The following is a 22,153-nucleotide window of genomic DNA, read 5'->3' as shown; positions in this document are numbered from 1 at the left end:
GTCACAATATGTGTATGAATATTACACTATGGTCTGACCGGCAGCATCACAGTAAAAAAAATAATAATAATAATATAGTTCACTGGGGTACAGCACAAAAACAAAATATAATTTTTTTTAATTAGCGTTTTTTTTTCTTTGTTATTTTTTACACTGGGCACCTTTGAACGGAGAAAGCACACCTGGATGGACACAGAAACTCCCTCTGCCCACTATACTCTCCACAGCCGTGGTGAAAATGGCACAGATGATCATTTTTATAGTATCCAAAACCAGCTAGAATCCGACAGCGGGAGGAGGATGTTTTGCCTCATTTTGGGATCTGAGTCAGGCGGGAACACCTGAGCCGGACTCGGATCCCTGCCCGGATCGCGAAGTTCGAGAACCGGACCCGCTCATCTCTAGTCTAAAGCTAGGTACAGGTATGCACTATACAATTATCTGAGAGACATCTGTAGAATCTGGCTGGTTGGAATGAAAACCTGGTAATATAAGCAAGCAAACGACAGTCAGCCATATCGTCCCAAACACTGGAAAACTGACAAACGATTGTTTTTTGGTTAAACTCGTTTGATTTAACCAATTTGTCTGAACAACAATTTTTGTCTGTTTTCCAGTGTTTGTGAGCAAATGGTCGATTGTACCATACATTACCAGGTTTCATTCAAACTGGCCAGATTGGAAAGATGTCAGACAGATAAACTGTATAGTATATGCCCAGCATTACAAATAAGGTTGTGGAAACTGTTTAATGTGTTCTCACGTGAATGAGTAAAGTATAAAATACCACATTGGCCAAATACAATGTAAATTTGTATGAACCTGCCAGCACTATCTCAATAGTTATTGCAAAGCAGGGCTTACACATACAATATGAAACATGTACACAAACCTACATAAAGCATACTGACATGGACAGGGGTAGTTGTTGTGGGATTGAGGGGGAGAGAAGGGAGGTGATGAGGATTCCTCTTAATGTCTGATAAGTAATGTGATAATGGTCTATATCACGGGTACGTACCCTCTAGTTGTCCTGTGTGTAGTAGTGACATGGCAGATGTTGTTTCAATTCACCTGCCCGTCGAGCCCTGCAGTAGCCAGCGTGGATGCTGCCTGCTGCTCCTAGCCCCGGTTGTGAGCACCACTGATTGCTTGGGACTTTGGACTTTTTTGTTTTTCACTCCGTAGCTTGCCTCAAACTGTTCGATCATAAGTTATAATAGTAACTCTATTGCACTTCACTAGCATAACCTTCAGTTTAATCTTGTATTGGTGCTGTTACATAAGCATTTGAAACAGGCTCATACAATTGCACTGATGTTCTAATGTCATTTCTTAGAATTAAAAGGCACCACTCAGGTAAGTAATATGCCTTTCAAATGTTCTCCTGGTTATGGTGTTACAATGGCATCTAGTGCACTAAACCTTAAAATATCACTAGCTTTGTAAAGGATTCAGTGGTAATGTCACAGAATGTCATACTCGTAACAGTCAAAGGCTAAGGAACACCTCTGCAAAAACCAGCTTGTTCCTAGTTTTGAGCTATCAATTCTTATTTCCCTTTTTATCTGAATAGTCTATACCTAAATCTCATTTATTGTGTGTATCTGTATATTTACTAAGTAAAATAGACATTACCCACTTATTTGTATGTTCATTTAAAAACACAAGGCCTTATTTTTTTCCTCTGTGACAATCAGGGCATCTTAGATTATGATAGTGACACACTGACCACATAAGAAGCATACAGTATTGTACTGCATAGTCAAAAGCTAAACTGGCTTAAAAGTATAGGCTCAGAGATTCAATTTTGTTTCTCATTATGTGCGCACAACATTGACTGTAGGCAGTAACTTCTGGGTATGAGCAGGATAATGTCTGTAGATTATTGCTTTTTAAAGTATTCCCAAAAGCTTTTGTTTGCTCAATAGTTTTATCCCATTTCCTCAATAGCTTGTTGGAATCATCCATAACTGTCCCATAAAAGCCCTAAATGTTTCTCCAGAAGGCCTCATAATGTCTAAAGGCTTTTAATACAGCACATAAAATCAATAGCAAAAGCATGCCAGGGCTGTGCTTATTCCAGACAGGCAACTTATTGGCCATTCATTTGCAATGTGTATCCATTCTTGGCTGGCCAAAAATCTGAACATATGTTTAAATATACATTTTAGTTATTTGAAAAGAAACACATTGTTCCATCTCCCCATCATGCATTTAACTTACAACATAGTGTGGGATATCAAACCGTTTTGTCCATTGACCTATAGATCCCCATTCAGTAATTGTAGCTTAAAGGGTGAGGACTTATTAAAAGTTGGGTGCGAGGTGCCTTCTAGCATGGATTTAAATAGCATGCTAAAATCAAGTTGGCCAATATTTATGTGCTGCATGAAGCAAAAAACAGTATTTTTCTGACATGTATTATTAATGAATTTGGACCCATTCCACAGCAACATGGTTTGTCATGGGGCAAATTTACTAAGTTCAATTTGGGATTCATTTTTATGAATCTCTTAAATCAACTGAAATCGAACTGCAAAATCCCTTAGCAAATCTCAAATTTACTAATATTCTATTTTGCATTCTATTTTCAAATCAAATTCGTTTTTGGTTGATTTTAAGTAGGGGTGAGCGGGTTCGGTTTTACTCGGTTCTTATCGCCACTTTACCGCAAATTTGGCTCGATTTTATTCGCTATCCAAAACACATGTTCGGCGATAGCCAATAAAAAGATCCGGGTAAAACCGAGTAAAACCGAACCCGCTCACCCCTAATTTTAAGAAGGGATTTGATCGATTTTGCATGCTCATGTACAAATTGAACACCAAATCCCACTCAAAAATGAACTTTAATGGTGGGTACACACTACACGATATGCTCCCTGAGCGATATCGTGTAGTGTTGTCCCCGGCAGGCTGTGCTCAATGTCGTTCATGACATTGAGCACAGCCGCTGAATGATATCATTAACGATATCGTTCAGCGCCGGGCTCTCTCCCCCATTCCCTGACATGCAGCAACCTGACGAGATCGTCAGGTTGGCCTGCATGTCAGCCCGATGAACGATGATGACAAACGACCCGCGGGAACGCGCGTCGTCGTCATCGTTCATCTTTTTGGGGTTAAAAATGGACGATAAAGTGGACGACTTAACGATATCGTTATCGTTCAGTCGTCCACTTTATCGCCCAGTGTGTACGCACCATAAATCTCCAAATGAATAGACCTGCTTCATGCTTTAATCTTTAGCATGAGCAGGTCTGGTTGACACAGATGCATGCATACATCAGCTGCATGAGATGTATGCATGTATCTTAGTGTAAAAAGTTTAGGTGTTAATTTAAAAAAAATTGAAATGGGGTCCCCCCCCCCTAAAAGCACAACCAGCCCTGGACTTTTCATAGCCAGTCCTGGTTGTGTAAATACTGGGGGAAAAAATGCGTAGAGTTCCCCTGTACTTAGCGCAACCAGCACCAGGCTCTGAGCCGGTTCTGGAAATACAGGGTATAAAATGCATAGGGTTCCCCTGTAATTTCCATAATCAGCACCTGGCTATTTCTAGCGGGGGGGGGGGGGGGCTAATGCCACAGCCAGGGAAACCCTATCACCGCATCCCCCGGCCAAAGCATTATCCCTGACCGATAGTCAGCCCAGGCCAGGTAACCCTGGGGAGTTGGTGACGATTGAGTGGACGTCGACAGAGAACTGTATTCAGAAGGAGACACATCTATTGACCCGATTTGTGATATCCTCCGTATTCTCACAATAAGGAACATATTACCATTACTACTTTATGTAAATTTATGAGCGCTGCAGGTTTTGTCTTTTCATTGTGTTGTGATACTTTGATAGCCTGGGGCTATCCCCTGGGCGGTGAGTGACGGGTTGATTGTGTAAAAATATAAGTGAAAACATTGTCTTTAACTGCAGAACTGCAGGTCCCAGCGAGCCTTCCCCCGCATGTTGGGACTTGGAAAACCACAAGTACCAGCATGTGGGGCATTAAGGGCAAAAGAAAGACAAATAAAGACATACACATGCTCACCTACAATACCTGGACCGGTCCTCTTCTCCATGCCGGCATTCACCGTCTTCTGAAAATAAAAAAAACGAAAAGTCCCGACCCACGAACTCAGTACCGTCCTCTAAGGACGGTACCTCCCGAATGACGACCTCAGCCACGGCATTTCCCTTAGAAGTGCCGTGGCTGAGCGTTCATTGGCTGGCTGATAGAGGTGAGCCTCCGCCTCTCTAAGCCAATGAACGGCTCCCACCATTGACTTCAGTGGTGAGAGCCGCAGGCTAACCTTTAGTAACCTTGCGGTTCTCACCTTTGACTTCAATGCTGGGATCCGTTCATTGGATACACTACGATACATGCATCCATCTCACTGATGTATGCATGCATCTGTGTCAAATAGAACTGCTCATGCTAAAATCGAAAGCATGAAGCACTTCTGTTCATTTGGGATTGTTCGAATTTGAGTTCATTTTAAATTCGATTTGCAAATTGAATGTTAGTAAAAGAAGGGATCATATATTCTTCTATGAGAAAACATCGATGTTTTGCAGAAATTCGATGTGGAATTAAAGACATTTTTCAGTTTGATTTTGACATTCGATTTGGGCTTTAGTAAATCTCCTATAAAAAAATTTAACCAAAATCGAACAGAAACCAAAATCAAACCTTTGTAAATATACCCCCAGGTGTATTTTTGCACTCCTTATCTGGATTTGCTTTATAAGCTGGGTACACACTGACAGATACATTGGTCGATCAATTGATCGGCCAATGTATCTGCAGCCCGTCGGCCAGTGTGTACCCGCGATATGACGGTGAACGTCGGCGTTCACCGACATATCGTATTGGCTGTGCTGCACAGCCGATGGACAGATATGTCTGCAGACGTTATCTGTCCATTGACAGGTGTGTACGGGCAGTCTGCAGACCACCCGTACACACACAGCGGCAACCACATGGAGGGGGGTGGGACACGCCCACCAGCCACCGGGTCCCGCCCCCCGGACGCCGGGACCCGAGGGCACAAGCAGATGATGGCCGTTCAGTGTGTTTGAACGACCATCATCTGCAGATATATCTGCTGATCACTCTATCTGCAGATATATCTGTCAGGTGTGTACCCACCTTAACTAAATTATATCTATAGTGTACAATCAAAGGGGATTATCAGATTAATGAATGTGTCAGTCCATTCAGCTGGTGAAGCATTGCACAATGCTTGCTCTTTGATATCTTAACACCATCTGTAGATTAATGTAGATTGGTTTGGTCTGTCTGTATTTGAAGCAGTTTTGTGCCTATATGAATTAGCGCCAGTTGAATGCAACATACAGGAACTGTCGGGAAAGCCAATCTGATAAACTCGCTGCACTTCATATAAATATTTAGGAACTATTATATTATCATGGGTACAATATTGTTTAATCACACAATAAAAATAATAAAACACATACGGGTGAATCCAATTAGGTGCAAGTTGGGTCTTGCTCATGGCAAACTCGCATTACGAATTACATTTGGAGTCTAATTCCATATTCACATTTATTTTACATAGGAAATTTTGCGTTTTTTTTGTACACACCCCCCTGAGCAGGTAATAAGGTAGGAACAACACTATTGGAGTGGTGTACCAGAGGTTTTGAAAAGTGACTCGACATTTTAACCTTAAAATAAAGATATCACACATTTGGACGGGTTTAAATAGTTTAATTAGGTCAATAAAGATATGTCGGTTTTCAGGAAAATTTCTTTAAAAAGCTCAAATGATGTGGGACAGGTATGTAGAGGTGTAAATAATGTGGGAGAAGTGTGTGGAGGTGTAAATGATGTGTACTATCGTTCAACATTAACTTGGGATGGACGGATTTCACTATGAAAAGTTGTTCATATTATGTTTTGGAGGTGGTCATGAGAAATTGAAGCATTCAAGTGGAATTGCCATTATTCAAGCAACGGATTAGAAGCATCCTTAAATACTTACCTGTTGATTTAGCGCTGAGAGACCCTTTGGTGATTTTGTTTGTTTGATTCTCTACTAATTGAATTGAGCACATAATATTTTTATATATGTGCAGTGGCTGTAATATTATTCACCTGCTTACATCATTTTTCACATTTTATTCTTTTAAATAATGGAAACAGAATGTATTCAGAAATTCTTATCGGTGATCAGGCGTATTCGCCGTTCTTACCTCCAAAATCTAAGTCTCCTAATTTCTGTCCTTTTCACATGGCTGGGCGTGGTAGATTAAATGCATTCAGATTAGTCTACCTCTTTTCATCGTAGCTCCTTTCGAGGCAGAAGTTTCACCACCATTCGACATCCAGGCTGAGAGCGTTCTGACATGCAGGCCACATGCTGGATTAGGTGCTCCCCCCGCCCTCCGATGTTAGTGCTTACTCCAGTTTCTGGTTGTCTAGGCCCTCTTGGGGCCAGATAGTTGGGTCCAGAGCATTCTGGACAGGGGTTACATTCTGAATGTGACGAGTCCCAATCCAAGTAGTTTCTCTACTTCTCCTCTACCTCAAGTCCCAGTACATCGAGATGCCATCAGGACAACAGTACTTTCACTGTTAGAGTCCTATTGATGCCATTCCTGTAGATCAAAGAGCCCAATGCTTCTACTCTCACCTTCTACTCTGCAAATGGTTCGTTCCAGCCTATTCTAAATTTAAAATGGTTCAATCTGGTTCAATCTTCACTTAGAGGTAGCACACTCCATGATGACGTTTGTCGTTGGCTACTTGTTAGAAGGGGAAGTTTTGGCGGCCCTGGACATCAAAGATGCCTATCTTCATGTTTCCATTTGGCAGGGTCTCTCACAAAGGGAGATTGTTACTTCCAGTTCCAACTTCTTCTGTAGCTACCAGAGTGTTTACAAAGATAATGGCCCACATGGTAGCCTTACTCAGGAAAAGTTTGTTTCCATCATACCTTTTTTGGGCGATCTGATAAAGGCAAGTTCAGAGTCGACGCTGGTTCATCACTTTGTAGTGGTCAGGGAAACATTGGAATCCCACGGGTGGTTACTCAACTATCTAAAGTATAATCTCGTACCATCTCAGTGGCTGATCTTTTTACAAAAAGTAATGATAGTGATATAGAGAACTCTGGCCACAAACCGGGGAGATCCTTAATAAATGGTTGAAATATGGCTCAGTGTAGAAATTTTCAACGTGTTTCTCTCTCCTTTGAGAGATTTTATGTATGTTCATTATTTGCACATATTTTATTGATGTGATATCACAATAAATTTATACTACGGTTATATGAGCTGGAAAGATTATATGGAATATTTCTATCAAAATTATTGTTTGCTAACATATGATTGATTATTGAGAGAGCGGAGCTTTAGGCACAAATTACTTTTTGTATCTCTGGATTGTTTTCGTACAGGGGAGTTGGTTTTCACTCCATTATTGGCAGCCTGCTCCAACTCTTATATACCATATTGGTGATACCACACCTTTTTTTTTCCTTTTTTTAGTTCAGATGATCTTTTTTTACATCTCCTCTTAGATACTCGCAAGCAGCAAGTCTATCTTCCTCCAGAGAAAGTTGAGGATCTCCACTCCTCTGGTCAGGATCCGCAGTGGTATGAAACTCCTGGGAAAGATGATGGCATCATTCAAGGCAGTTACTTTTGCCAGGTTCCATGCTCGTCCTCTGCAGACCCATATTCTGGACTATTGGGTCCGAAGGTAACCTCCTTTAGACAAACCGTTTTTCTGTTCGCCTACTCAAATGTGACAATCTCTCCAGTGGTTGCTATAGTCTCAGAACTTGTCCAAGGATATCCCATCTGGATTTTGGATTGGACCCTGGTCACCGACGACGCCAGTTTTGATTGGTTGGAGAGCAGTGACTCTCAGCTTTAGGGCCATTAGTCCAGGTCCTAGACACTGCTCCCAATCAACATTTTGGAAATATGAGAAGTAAGACTAGCTCTTCTACAAGCTCAGGACGTCCTACACAAGAAGCAGATTTGCATTCAATTGAACAATACCACCACAGTGGCTTATATCAATCTCCAGGGAGGCACTCTGATCTTTCTTGGGCGGAGGCCTGGGTATCTGTGACATTCTCTGTGTGGAGAACTGGGAGGCACTTTCTAAGTCATCACCCGGGGGAGTGACAATTCCATCAGGAAGTTTTTCAGGCCATAGCAGACCATTGTCGTATGCCTGATACAGACCTAATTGCTTTGCGCCTCAACAAATGTTGGCAATATATGGAACATGGTCCAGGGACCCTCTGACAACTTTGGTGGACGCTCTGTTGGTTCCATGGTCCTTCAGACTGGGGTATCGTTTTCCACCTCTATCCATGGTGGCCGATGGCTTCATAAAGTTCAGTGAGTGGGTCTTCTGGTCATTTTCACTGTCCCGGATTGGCCACGCAGAGCGAGGTACTCGTCTCTGCAGGGTCTTCAGGCCTATGATCCGTGACGAGTCCCCCTCAGAGAAGATCTACTTCGACAAGGATGTCATCTTCACCCAAGTTTGTCTCGACTAACTTTGGCGGCATGGCTCCTGAGACCAAAATCTTGAGAGCAGAAGTGGGGAGGTGGAGTGAATCAAATTAACTGTCTAGTGCCTACACCTTTGGCCCATCTTACCTAACCCAGAGTCAGTTTAGCAGTGTCCCCCAGATAGATGACAAGGAAAGGATTTTACTTTGAATAAATAAAAAAATCCAATGTTTTGCCTTCTCTGTGCAATATTGCTTGTGCTGCATTGGTAAACATAAGTCCAAAAATTCTACTCAGATATGGGCTTTGAATGGTCCAAAGGGTGTACATGATTTTTTAAAGCCACTGTACCAGTAGATATTTACTCTTTACTTGTTTCCATTAAACTGTCATGGTGGGGTTGTGTACAGGAGTAAGACAGTGATGATGTCACCAGTCACTATGTTTACCTCACTGTGCCGGCTCTAGGTTACCGACACAGGTGAAATGCTGCTTAGAGTATTTGTCCTGTGTGGGTAATATAGAATTAAACATTACCGTAATCTGATGTAAACCTGACATTTTTTTTCCTCGTTCCAACCCATCTTGTGATATTTGCGAATTATGCCAATGATTGTGGCTTTTTTTTTTTTTGGTGAATGTATTTAAGGCCTGCAATTTGGGTCACTTCCAGCCAACACAGCATCAGCTCCAATATGTTCTATATCTTATAGCCGTGATGGTAGGTGTGTGTGTGTGTGTGTGGGGGGGGGGGGGGGGGTGGAATGGCAAATTCAATCACAGGGTCAGTTGGGAGTGATAATCCAGCATGGTGGTCCCCATCCTTTTCTTTGAATAGAATGTTTATGTGCCTTGAAAACATATAAACATGGCCATTGAATCTTCTCACTTTATTCCTTTACTTAAGTTCTTATGTGCCCATCATAATATTTTGTAGCAGTGATTCAGTAAAGGGCAAATGGTTGAGACTGATGGACAAGAGGTAGATATAACAAACTGTCATAACATACGTTTTGTTTAAAACTGTATTCATGACAAAACAGATAACAAATTAATGTTATTTAATTCAATATTCAGATTGATTTTAATGTCACTTATTTTGTGTAAGATAGATAGAGATGTTCATATCATTAGATCATTATTAATATTCTTAATATGTAAACATATTGGGGCTAATGCTAAGTGAGCATAATTTGCAATTGAAGAAGTTGAATGCTTAAATTGGGGGAAATTAATTTACATGTGAGTTGCCACCAATGATGGTAGACTGATCTCATCTAGCACCTCTATGTGATGCAAGCAGAAATCAGCCTCTGATGGTATTTTCTGCAAAACCGACAGAAACAATTTAGGTGGCACTCGTGTGTGATTAAATTGCCACCTCCCACATAGTACAACAAACACGATCAATATTAGGCATCAATTACCATAAAAAAAAATCTACTCCAGCAGAAACAACTCCTAGACTCATGTTACATTAATACACACTCACACTATATATGCTTAAGCAACAAAGAAAGCACAAATCAGTGTCAGTGTAGTGTTTGCAAATAGCCAATCACAAGCATTAGCTAATGCTGGCGCCGTCATTATAATAAGTTATTTGTACCTGCCACTGACCACCGGCCAATAACACAGCCTACCCAAGCATATAGTCTTCTTTTTCTCTGTATACATATATCACAGTTGTGCATACATGCCCTTAGTGCATTTTACCAACAGCCCTCGAGGCATAGGCCGTTGAACAGTAAATGGCAGAAGCATGCAAATCTGAATAAGTGCAGATTTAAAAGTTGCGACAAAGCAGAGGTGGAAGGTGGTATTTCAGATACCTCAAAGCCAGTCTGTGCAAACATTTAGTAATAGATATTCAGGAGGTGGATTCTTCTCCAAATGCATCACAAGACAGTATGAAGCTCTAGTTTATTGGTGGGCAGTAAGCGGACCTGGGGCCGCACATGGCCCTTCAAGTCTTCATTTGCAGCCTACAGCTCTGTCCCGCTTTGTTGTTACATTTGTTTGTTAAAGCTTTTAGTGCTTGTTTAAAAGGCCTGCTAATATCTTATTACAGATAATTGTCTCTTTCATTGATTAAATGTATTAATTTTACTACTACAGGTTGAGTTTCCCATATCCAAATATTCCGAAACACAGAATTTTTTTTAGCATGACTGAGATAGTGAAACTTTTGCTTTTTGATTGTTCAATGTACACAAACTTTGTTAAAGGCACAACATTATTAAAATATTTTATAAAATTACCTTCAGGCTGTGTGTATAAAATGTATATGAAACAAAAATGAATTTCATGTATGCTCACAAACTTTGTTTGAGCCACAAAATTATGGAAATATGGTATAAAATGACCTGCAGGCTGTGTGTATAAGGTGTATATAACACATAAATGCATTCTGTGTTGAGATTTGGGACCCATTCCCAAGATATTTTATTATGGCATGCAATTATTCCAAAATACAGAATATTCCGATATGCGAAATTCCCCTGGTCCAAAGCATTTGGGATATGGGAGACTCAACCTGTACAGACATTGAGTTATGTGTGGCCCTTTTTAAGTTTAGAGAGACGCCCAATGTGGCCCCTCCAAAAAAGGTTTATTAGGCTGCCTATCACTGCTGTAGTCACTTTTGAAGTTAACGTTAAAATATGTTTTAAAAGAAAAAAATGTTTAAAGAGCCATTGTCTTCAGTCCCTTTTTACTCTGGGGAAATGAGCTGCAAATTGTGCTGCAACGTTTGTAACAGTAGGTAGCTTCAAGCAGTCACACACCTATTATGTGTAGCAGATAACAGCATAGCACGGATACAGCCTATATTTGTATATGCTCAAGAGAGCTACTGTAGTTGGTGGTTAGAGAAGCTGTTTTCACGGCAAATAGGGCAGTGTGAGATAAGACAGAAGCATGGCAGTCAGGGAGAAATCACTGTGCAGATAATCGGCTATGGAAACTGCAATCAGTGCTCCCCACTGTCTGCAAACTGTGTTCTGGTTTAGGATTCTAGGATACATGTGTTATCAATTTTATACTGCAATCATATTATAGTAATTTATGGACCCTCGGCTGCTGTATGCCCGTGTGCATGTGGATACATACTGTAGATAGTATGTGTATGTTTTCTATACATTTATGATTTGCTGCTTTGATGGATCTTTTGCTAAAGTAAATCCAGCCACATTTTAAAGTTTGCTGGAATAGACCTTGCTGTGAAATGTTCCAGTGCATTGTGTAAACCTAAGTTGTGTTGCTAGTCGTAAGAATAGCCTGCCAGAGTCACACAAAGACGAACACTCTCAAATGGCATTTTCAGATCTTTAAATGCATAACTACTGTCAAAGTTTTGTCTTCATTGCACATGTATATCATTTTACTGTGCAGTGCAGCCTTCATAATGGTTTGACCCTGGCCTGCTGAAGTTCATGATTTATTTCAAAATATGACTACATGCTGAAAATATTACGTTAATAATAGAAAAAAAGTTTTACTCCTATTGTCTATATTTTTACACTTCACCCATGAAAATGAAAATGTATTGTTGTGTGTTTTGCATAGTTTTTCCCCTTAAAATGCAGCTGTACCTGTCCTTGTTTTGTCCCCCATATTTGATCATGTTTAAAGATCATTTTTATTGATCTCCCAGCATACTGTATGTCATAAGATTTAAGTGCCAGTTTGGTATTCATTTTTACCTACAAATTAAGCACTCTTGTTTATTTATTATTGGACTGTAGAATATGTTGTGCTATATTGAGCAGAAAGAAGATGGCCAATGCAGCCCTAAAGTGTGGATTTTAATATTATTTTTTAACACTTCCAGAGTGTTTGCATATGCATTAATGGCCAATAACCTTTAAAGTGAAGTGCTAAAATATGTATACTATCACCTCAAAAGTACTTACAATTATGTTAATGTACCCATTGTTGTGTGCTATATTCAATGTTAACTAGCTAGATGAATCAGAGCTGCAAAACTAGGCTTTTAGTTGATCGCATATTCATTCTCAGGTAAGCTATCCTGCACTCCATTTTAGCTCTGTATGTAATGGTGATGACACGTTCTATACATTGCAGATGGAGGTAAAGAAGTCCTTTCCATGCACCAGGTATTATTGTACCTGCTACGAAGTAACAAGGCTTTAGTTCCAGAAGAAGAGATTGCAAACATGCTCCAGTGGGAGGAGCTAGAGTGGCAAAAATACGCAGAAGAATGCAAAGGAATGATAGTCACCAACCCAGAAATGGTACATTATCTGACCAGGGCTTCTGCCTGCCTTCACCACAGATATGGAATGAAATAGTGTATACCCGGTTTAAGGGGCTGTGCTATCACTATGTCTATCTAAGTGGCAAGCTGTGTCCAGTCTCCTTAGTCTAATTAGTCTAATTTCAGTTACAGTGGTGCTGCACTGACTCCACAGGCCCTACCCACTGTGTTCGCAGTGTGACTCGATATTTGTCAAGCAAAAAAACGTTATAATTTTAAAAAGTGAAAAGATTAAAACAATAAAAATACTGTACTGTTCTGCACACTGCACCCCAGTATGCTGTATTATCCCAGAGTGCCCCAGAGTTATCTCAACAGCCCCACTCTGCCCCCATAAGCATGAAAGCAGGCATCATCCCCCCAGCTCTCAGGCTGCCCGCCTCCACTGGCTCTCAGACAGTATTGCCCATTATGCTGTGCTCCCTGTAGTTGTGCCCATTATGCAGTGCCCCCTGTAGCTGTGCCCCTTCTGCAATGCTTCCTGTAGTTGTGCCCATTAAGCAATCCCCTGTAGCTGTGCCCTTTCTGCAATGCCCCCTGTAGTTGTGCCCATTTAGTAATGCCCCCAGTAGTTGTGGTCCTTATGCAATGCCCCCTGTAGTTGTGCCCATTAAGCAATGTTCCCTGTAGCTGTGCCCCTTCTGCAATGCTCCCTGTAGCTGTGCCCCCTGTAGTTGTGCCCATTAAGCAATCCCCTGTAGCTGTGCCCCTTCTGCAATGCCCCCTGTAGTTGTGCCCAATAAGCAATGTCCCCTGTAGCTGTGCCCCTTCTGCAGTGCTCCCTGTAGCTGTGCCCCCTGTAGTTGTGCCCATTAAGCAATCCCCTGTAGCTGTGCCTCTTCTGCAATGCCCCCTGTAGTTGTGCCCATTAAGCAATGTCCCCAGTAGTTGTGGCCCTAATGCAATGCCCACTGTAGCTGTGCCCATTATGCGATGCCCCCAGTATTAGCTTCCCCTCCCCGCCCACACCCCTATGAAGAAACGTACCTCTCTTCGTGTTGGCACCACTCCACTCCCCAGTCCCGCCGTCGCTGCTGCTGCCTGCTGGATCTAACTGGATCCAGCAGGCGCGCGGGCTCCTCACATCATGGATGGCGTCATGACGTCACCCACACACTGCATCCCTGGGAACGCTGGCCTGTGAACCGATCAGAGGCTTCTTTAGTCTCTCATCGCTTCAGAGACCAGTGCTCTCCATACCAGTGGTGGTCTGCCGAGCCAGGAGCCTCAAGGGAAACACAAAAGAGCCGTGGGTTGGCCACCCCTGAAATAGAATATGTGGTCATTTCAAAAAGTTATTTTTCTAACTAGAGCATTCCCAAATAAAGCCAAAGACTTCTCATTCCCGCACAATATTTAACACTGCACAGGGCGTATACGAGACATATATATGATTTGTAAGATTCAAATCATGGGAACACCAGCTTAAGCATGCTATATTATTCAGTTACTTAAACGTATCCCCTCACTCACTTCATATGTAATTGTTTTCATAGGAGATGCACTACATTTTTATTTTTTTTTAATTATTATTATTATTTTACAACATTGTACCTTAACATTTATTAGAGATAATACACATTATTTAACATATTTTATGTATGGCCAGATGTATTTATGAATGTTGCATACTGTAGTTAATAATCATTAATCTCATCCACATAAAAACAAGTCCGTAACAAAGACTTCCATATATTTCCCCTGCACCAGGCTAATATTGGAGATCCCAACACCTTTATTGTATTGTGTATGACATTGAAGAAGGTTCTGTGAAACCTCTAGAATAGATTCATGGTGCTCTTTTATGCCAGATCAAGAGCATTGTTCACAGGCAGAGGACCCCTGCAGTACTATGATATGTAAAGCCACTTTTCTTTATGATTTATGTGTAACTGTTACTTTATTATTTTATAGAAACCTAGCTCTGTTCGAATTGATCAGCTTGACCGGGAGCAGTTTAACCCAGAAGTGATTACTTTTCCCATTATTGTCCATTTTGGTATAAGACCTGCTCAGCTCAGTTATGCTGGAGACCCACAGTAAGTTTCTCTTTTCTTGTATATCAAGTTGGATCATCTTAAGAGGTAAATGTTTTGTCAGTCGCCTCTTGCCACCACCACTGCAGCCGTCATATGTTCTGTGGCACATACATGAGTGCAGCCAAACTTTATAGAGTAGACAATAAACCTATATACAAGCAAAACCTCTATTTAATACTTTAGGATCATTCATAAATTAATTATGCTTTTTTTTTTTTCATCAGGATCTTTTCCTCAATTTGTGGTGATTTTAGACTTTTTGTTAATTAATTTTATGTATCTGTTAAAAAATAAACTGCTATCATATTCAACTGACTCCTAGATAGTGGTGGACATTTTAGTTGAATACATTAAAGCACATGGATTATCTCACTTAATAAAAAATATTGATGTATTTCATTGCTATGATGTTTGTGAGCAGTAACATACAAACTGATCAATATGACTTATCCTTTTTTATTATGGTGTATATAGTAAATCTTTATGGATTCATCCTTTTAAATTGCTGTGAAAAGCATCTGCCTGGATTATACTTCCATCTTACGTTTTATTCAGAATTTTGGTGTTGTAGCTTATGTGGTTCAGTTTTACCATGAACAGTTGCATGAAGAGAAAGTGAATGTGCTTTGAAATACTAATTTAACAGCCAACTACACTCACCTGAAGGTCATTTGTACACTTCACAGTCAACAACACCAACCAGTCATTTGTTGTTTGAGATGGATGGTTGCTAAAAAAACATGTCGTTGGTACCATACCATGTGGGAAATGTAAAAGAGTGCTACTATTAAAAAGGTGTGAGTGTTCGGCAAAAAAACATGCTAGTTTGCTTACGCTGGATGTAATAGAGAGCAAGTAGGTGCAAATTTGCATGAAACTGGCATCAACCATTCTTTCTCGTCCAAAGTCACATCCAGATGTTTGCCCATGTAAAACATAAGACTCGCCCAAACAAAACTAGTAAAAAAAAATGTAACAAAATAATAGACCTGCTTCAGGCTAGCTAGTCTAGGCTGAGCAGCACTGTGTATAGCAGAAACCTGCACAGATCACTGAGATTCGTGCAGGCTTGTGTATGTTAAAATGGAGGCTTCTGTGTGTTAAAGTGGATGATTATGTAAAAAAAAAAAGCACAACCAGCACAGGACTTTGTGAGCCGGTCCTGGATGTGAAAATACAGGGGAAAAATACATAGTGGTCTTCAGTATTTTCATCAACCAGTACCAGGCTCTGCGAGCCGGTCCTGGTTGTGGAAAGATGCGGGACAAAATAAGTAGGGGTCCCACATATTATCCACAACCAATACCGGGCTCTAACTAGTGAGGGTGTAATACCGCAGCTGGGAGACACACTTCATGGGGTCTCCCGGACAAAGCATTCAGTACCCCACACTAGTCCCAGGGAAGGTAGGGACCCCACAATAAAGAAGTCCCCCCTTTCAAGGGTACTTCAGGCCGGGGCTATTCCCACACAACCAAAGGCTAGGATATAAACTAATATTGTTTTTTACAAGAGGACTAGAGGTCCCAGCAAGCCACCCCTGCATGCTGGTACTTGGAGAAACAGTACCAAAGTACCAGCATGCGGGGCATTAAAGGCCCGCTGGTAACGCTAGTCCCCCTGCAAAAGAAATACTGACAAGACACACACACCGTAAGTTGTATTATTTTATTACACATACACTAATTCACTTACTCACCTGCACTCACACTACATATCTTATCCCTTGAGCCGGCCTGTCACCTTGTCCAGTAGAACCCACGATCACTGTAAAAAAAAAATTATTATAATGGCACGGCAATTCCCTTATATTAAGGCTGAATCAAATAAACAGAATTTTCTCATAAGGAATTCCTGAGATGGGAGCATGGTGTTTGAGGGGCTACATCTCAAAAGCTATTGGACGTACTGAGCTGAAATTTGGCATGGGCGGGTAACACTGTCATTCGGTGCTGCATGCAAAAAACATGAGCAATTGGGAGTAATCTAAAGTTTAAACTATCAAGTCTTTTCTTCCACTTCCTGTTTGGTCAAAACTGCCACTTTTCTGCTTTAGTCTGCGAGGGATTTTTGGGAAGGCACAACTCAGGGTAGAGAATTAAGACTTGGGGTTTGTTTTGTTAGGTAGCTCTTGTTCCAGTGTAGGGCCTTTGGGCTTCAGGTTATTAAAAACTGTAACTTTCTCAAACTACTAGCACACAAAAGCCCCATTATAGAGATAGGGAATGACAACTTGCTGCACATGCTCAGTAGCTGGCCTCATGCAGGGCATGTACATTGGCTTTACTTAGGTGCACTAAATTGTTTGGTGGTGTGGGCACCACCGTGGATCCAGCGGAGGTGCCTGTGTTAGCGGTTGGTAGACCTGGTGGAGGAGCGGGCATTAGCGGCGGCGGGGACCCAGTGGTGGTGAGGGCATTAACAGCAGCGGGAGTACCGGGGAGATAGCTGCCATGGCGGCAGGCCTGGAACCGATGGTAGGCAGGCAGGCCAGCCACCCATTCGGCAGAGGTGCCAATTTAAAAAATGGCACCTCAGCGTTATTTTTGAAATTCAAAATGGCCACCACGAGCCATACGACATAGGGGTGGGTCCCCTGTATTTAGCACAACCAGCATCGGGCTTTCCAGAGCCAGTCCTGGTTGTCAAAATACAGGGGACAAAAGACATTAGGGGTCCCCTGTATTTAACACACCCAGCACTGGGCTCAGCTGAACCGGTCCTGGTTTTGGAAATACAGAGGACAAAAAGCATAGTCGTCCCCTGTATTATTCATAACCAGCACCGGACCATTTCTAGTGGGGGAGTTATGTCACAGCCAGGGGAACCCTTTCACTGAGTCCCCCGACCATAACATTACCCCTGACCACTAGTCAGCCCAGGCCGGGAATCCATAGGTATGTGGTGATCCCCCCCCCAATAAAGGAATCTTCCTCTCCAGGGTACCACAGCCCTGGGCTGATAGCCCGGGGCTATACCCAGCACCCCTGGGTGGTGGGTGCCGGGTTGATTGTGTAAAGTGTAGTGTAAAAAATAGATGTACTGCAGGTGAACTACAGGTTCTATAGAGAGGGGGGGGACAGTTTTTAATTTCACTTGTTTTAATTTTTTTGAATGAATGTATGCCCCAGGTCTTCTATGACCGGCTGATTTGTATTCGTATTGGTACATAAAGGGTAACGCTAATCCCTTCCTAAATGGTATTAGGCTGGACAGAAAAAGCTATACAAACTGTATGGATACTATATATGGAGAATATATAATAAATAACATACTGTATGTGCCTTCATCTCTGACAAACCAACTTACACATAAATGTTGAATGTGACGTATGTAAATACAATACCCAATTGGTCTCTCAAAGATGGCCAATTAACCACTTCCTTGACAGACCAAATATAACACTGTGATAACCCTCAAACAAAATGGGCGATAATAAGCTGCCAATGGGATGAATGACAGAGATATACACCAATTAAATCAGACCCCATGAGCAGAAGATTCAATCACAGAAGAAACATATACCCAGTAAAGGATTTAAACAGCTGATGGATACGGCAAGACATCCACACTCCCAGAGGAAAACCGCAAGGTTGAAACGCGTTGGTTACAATACACAAATGCAAGGCAACAGCAGTAGAACCCAAGCGGTAATTCCCCTAGCCATGTCAAGTGACTGGACTAACCCGCGCCACTCGGAAGTGAGTGAAAGCTGCGGCGGTCTCAACGTGAGTGTGGCAGTGAATTACTTGCAGGAGAGGAAGGAGAAGGATGACCCGTGGCAACACTACTCCAACCACAGGCTCCAAACAGCAGTTGATGCCCAGTGGATCACCCTGAACAAGAGCACCGGTTGCTGCATCTCCCAATAGGAAGACATAACTTTACTCCAACAACAACTATACCCACCGCTTGCATGGAACTGCATCCAGAAATAAGGTAACTATTGGCAGCAGTAAGACTGCTCCCATTCCCCTCACCTGGCTGTGACTAGAGGACAGAATAGTAGAGTGGGACGCCACTCTCTACTATAGACAACGTTGCTTCTTGGCACTGACTTTGCTCATTTGTATAGATGTTTAAAGACTCGCCCATGAACATGATGATATTGGTAGATTGTGTATTACTTAGGACACATGCATTGTAATCTATCCTTGTAGCAGTTTTATGTTTGTCTATCACTTATAGTATATTTACACTTGCATAGTTTTACCCTTTATTGGAATAATAAATCTATAAGTACATCATTCAGGTCTGATCCATCATTAGCCACAAGGAAGCTCTATGGCACATTGATTCCTAAATAGAGTATTCATGTACAATAGAGAACAACAGTCAGCCGTAACATACCTACATTTCCGATTTACCTACAATACATATATAGGCGAGCGCAGTAACCCTTTAATCCATATTTTTTTTAACACAGATGCATGGACGGATCTCAATGATCCGTCCATCCATCTGTCTCTTATTGATTTTTTTTTATGTTAGATGCATGCCGCACGGATCGCACTGATCTGTGCGTGTGCGTGCATCTCTGAATTATTTTTTTACACAGATGCCTGAATCACGGATCTCACTGATTCGTGCATGCAGTCAGCTATCTTAAAATCTTGCACGATAGTTCTTATGTCAAAATAAGCTGTTTAAGCATCATATCGTGTCCTGAAGTGCCAGGGAGAGTTCAAGGGAAATAGTAAATAATTTGCGATAACGCATCTTGAGCACATTGTTCCGTATGTAGGAGCCTTAAGAAGTAGTTCAGGGCTGGGTCCATCAGCGCCAGTGAGCCTTCTATGTCCCCCGCTGCTGGCCTGTGCAATGCCCTGCTGCTGCCACTGCCCTGCATGCCTGCCCCTGCAGCCATCTCTCCCTCTGCACCTCCGAAACATCTCCTGTGTGCTGTCCCCTCCACCACTCACGCTAGTGTACAATTTTGTTGCCCTTCTCCCCTGCAGGTGTCCCGTTTTGCTGCCCTGATGGCTACTAAATTATAAAAAAAGCAATGAAATTCCATAGACAAAAGACCTTACAGTTTCACATGTCCCTTTAAAGCTTCTTAAACATGATCAGAAATTTCACAAAGCCTACTGACACTTAAATTAATAAAAGAAATGAAATTCTGATCTTTAAGGCTAATGCCTTAATGGACGTGTTCCTTGTGCAATACAGATACGGTATGCCATCACACCCTGTGGTTAACTGCAGATTCAGCACTCTCACAGAGTGAGTTTGCTGTCTCTCACAAAATGGTGGAGCTGCTAATTCACATAATTGTGTGCTCATTGGAATACACAAATGCAGTCTATGCAACTGAGGTCTGAGCAGAAGATAGAGCTGCATAGATGGGATAAGAGTGGTGTGGATGGGGAGACAGGTGTGCAGAGGGGGGAGATTAAGCAGTATAGATGGGCCAAAGTGATGTAGATGGATGGAAAACAGTGGTGCGGATGGGGGAGGCAGAATGGCCCAGTTTGGGGAGAGACAGAGCAACGTGGATGGGGGGTACAGAGTGGCATGGACACTGGAAGACAGAGCAGCACAGATGGGTAAAGACAAATTGGTGCGGATGAGGAAATACAGACCAGCACAAATGGGAGAGCACACAACAGTAGGGATTGGGGAAGACAGATTGGTGCGGATGTGGAGGAAGACAGAGTGGTGCAGGTGGGGGGGACTGCGTGGTGCAGATAGAGGAAGAAAGAGTGACACAGATAAGGGGAAAACAGAGTGGCATAGACAGAGTATGATAGTTTTAGCAAATAGGGAGCTGAATGTATTCTGAATGAGATGGATGTATGGAGTGAGAAGGATGTTGGACCTCAGTGGAATTGTTGTGGTCACCGAATGGGAAGATTGTGGGCACTGATTGGGATGTGTGCGCCACATAACTGCTCAGACCTCAGTTGCATAGACTGCATGTGTGTATTCTAATGAGCACACAATTCTGTGAATTAGCAGCTCCACCATTTTGTGAGTGACAGCAATCTCATTCTGTGAGAGTGCAAAATCTGCAGTTAACCACAGGATGTGATGGCATACCATATCTGTATTGCGCAAGGAACAAGTCCATTTAGGCGTCAGCCTTAATGATCGGAATTTCATTGCTTTTTTTAGTTTGAGTGCCATAAATTCAGTAGGTTTTGTGAAATGACATATCATGTCTAAGAAGCCTTAATGGAACATGTGAAACCGTAAGGTTTTTTTGTCTATGGAATATAGATAGATGTGTGTGTGTGTGTGTGTAATATATATATATATATATATATATATATATATATACAGTAGTGCAAATGAGACCAGCAGCACACTCTTGGTAGTAGCAACAATGCGGAGTGCAAACACATAATATAATATGTAATAAAGAAAGAAGGAGTCAGCACATCCATATCAATCCATAGAAAATGTATTAATCCAGTATAGAACAAATGTCGAGGTTATTTGAGGGGCTTGTGAGCAAAGTCATAGCAATAGTTCATCATGGCACAAACAGCAGGTAATCATGAAAATACTCATCACAAGTCCTCCCTCCAGAGTGTAGCGCCCGACAGCCGTTTTGGTGTCAATCCGACACCTTCATCAAGGGCTCCTCAAATAACCTCGACATTTGTTCTATACTGGATTAATACACTTTCTATGGATTGATATGGATGTGCTGACTCCTTTCTTTATTTTATATCTATATATATATATATGTGTGTGTGTATGTATGTATATATATATATATATATATATATATATACACACATACACACAGTGTATATATAAAAAATAGTTATTGTGCACATACTGTGGGGAAAGTGTAATGTCCCTCTTATTCCTGCATTTAATGAACTAGAATATAAAGAAAACGTTGCTATTTGTTCTGATTATATACATTGAACTCCTGTTTACATAAATTTGTCACTGTCTTCATTTCAATAAAGTGTATAATGAAGATTCATGATGTTCTGCTAATTGTTTATTGAAATCTTTGAAAGATAAGAGTCTAATTATGCATGGCTAGTTAACAGCAGGAATTTTTTGTTGTAAGATCTAAAGTGAAGGTTAGGATAATATTACATATATACTATAATTCAGCAAAATAAAGATAAATGGTGATGCTAGATAGGAGTAAACTTTTGGTATGAAGAATTTCAGGCAAAGAATTATATATGCAGTGTTGGTATAAGCAATGATTACTCATTTCTAGCGTAGCCACAAATGTTAGTGTTTCTCAATACTGATAATATCTAGCATAACTGCCTTTGCTTTACTCTGGTTTGTATAAAATTGTCAGTTCAGCTTGTTCATAACCCCCTTAGCCTAGTCTCCCTAAGCATTAGCCAAGTGAGTATAAA

The 22,153-nt window shown here is 41.5% G+C and overlaps 1 protein-coding gene across 1 annotated transcript in view; it reads left to right on the top strand.

Annotated features, from left to right (window-relative positions):
- DROSHA (drosha ribonuclease III) overlaps positions 1–22,153 on the top strand; it is a 375,790-nt gene that overhangs the window by 118,670 nt on the left and 234,967 nt on the right. The window contains exons 13-14 of the mRNA XM_088468255.1: positions 12,582–12,751; positions 14,689–14,813. Of these exons, the coding sequence (XP_088324381.1) occupies positions 12,582–12,751; positions 14,689–14,813 (295 nt within the window). The remainder of the gene's footprint in view (positions 1–12,581; positions 12,752–14,688; positions 14,814–22,153) is intronic.

The sequence above is a fragment of the Taudactylus pleione genome, unplaced genomic scaffold (assembly GCF_031769625.1).
Source record: "Taudactylus pleione unplaced genomic scaffold, aTauple2 ptg000083l, whole genome shotgun sequence".
In the NCBI taxonomy this organism is placed as follows: Eukaryota; Metazoa; Chordata; class Amphibia; order Anura; family Myobatrachidae; genus Taudactylus; species Taudactylus pleione.
This window is presented reverse-complemented; position numbering and strand designations above follow the sequence as displayed.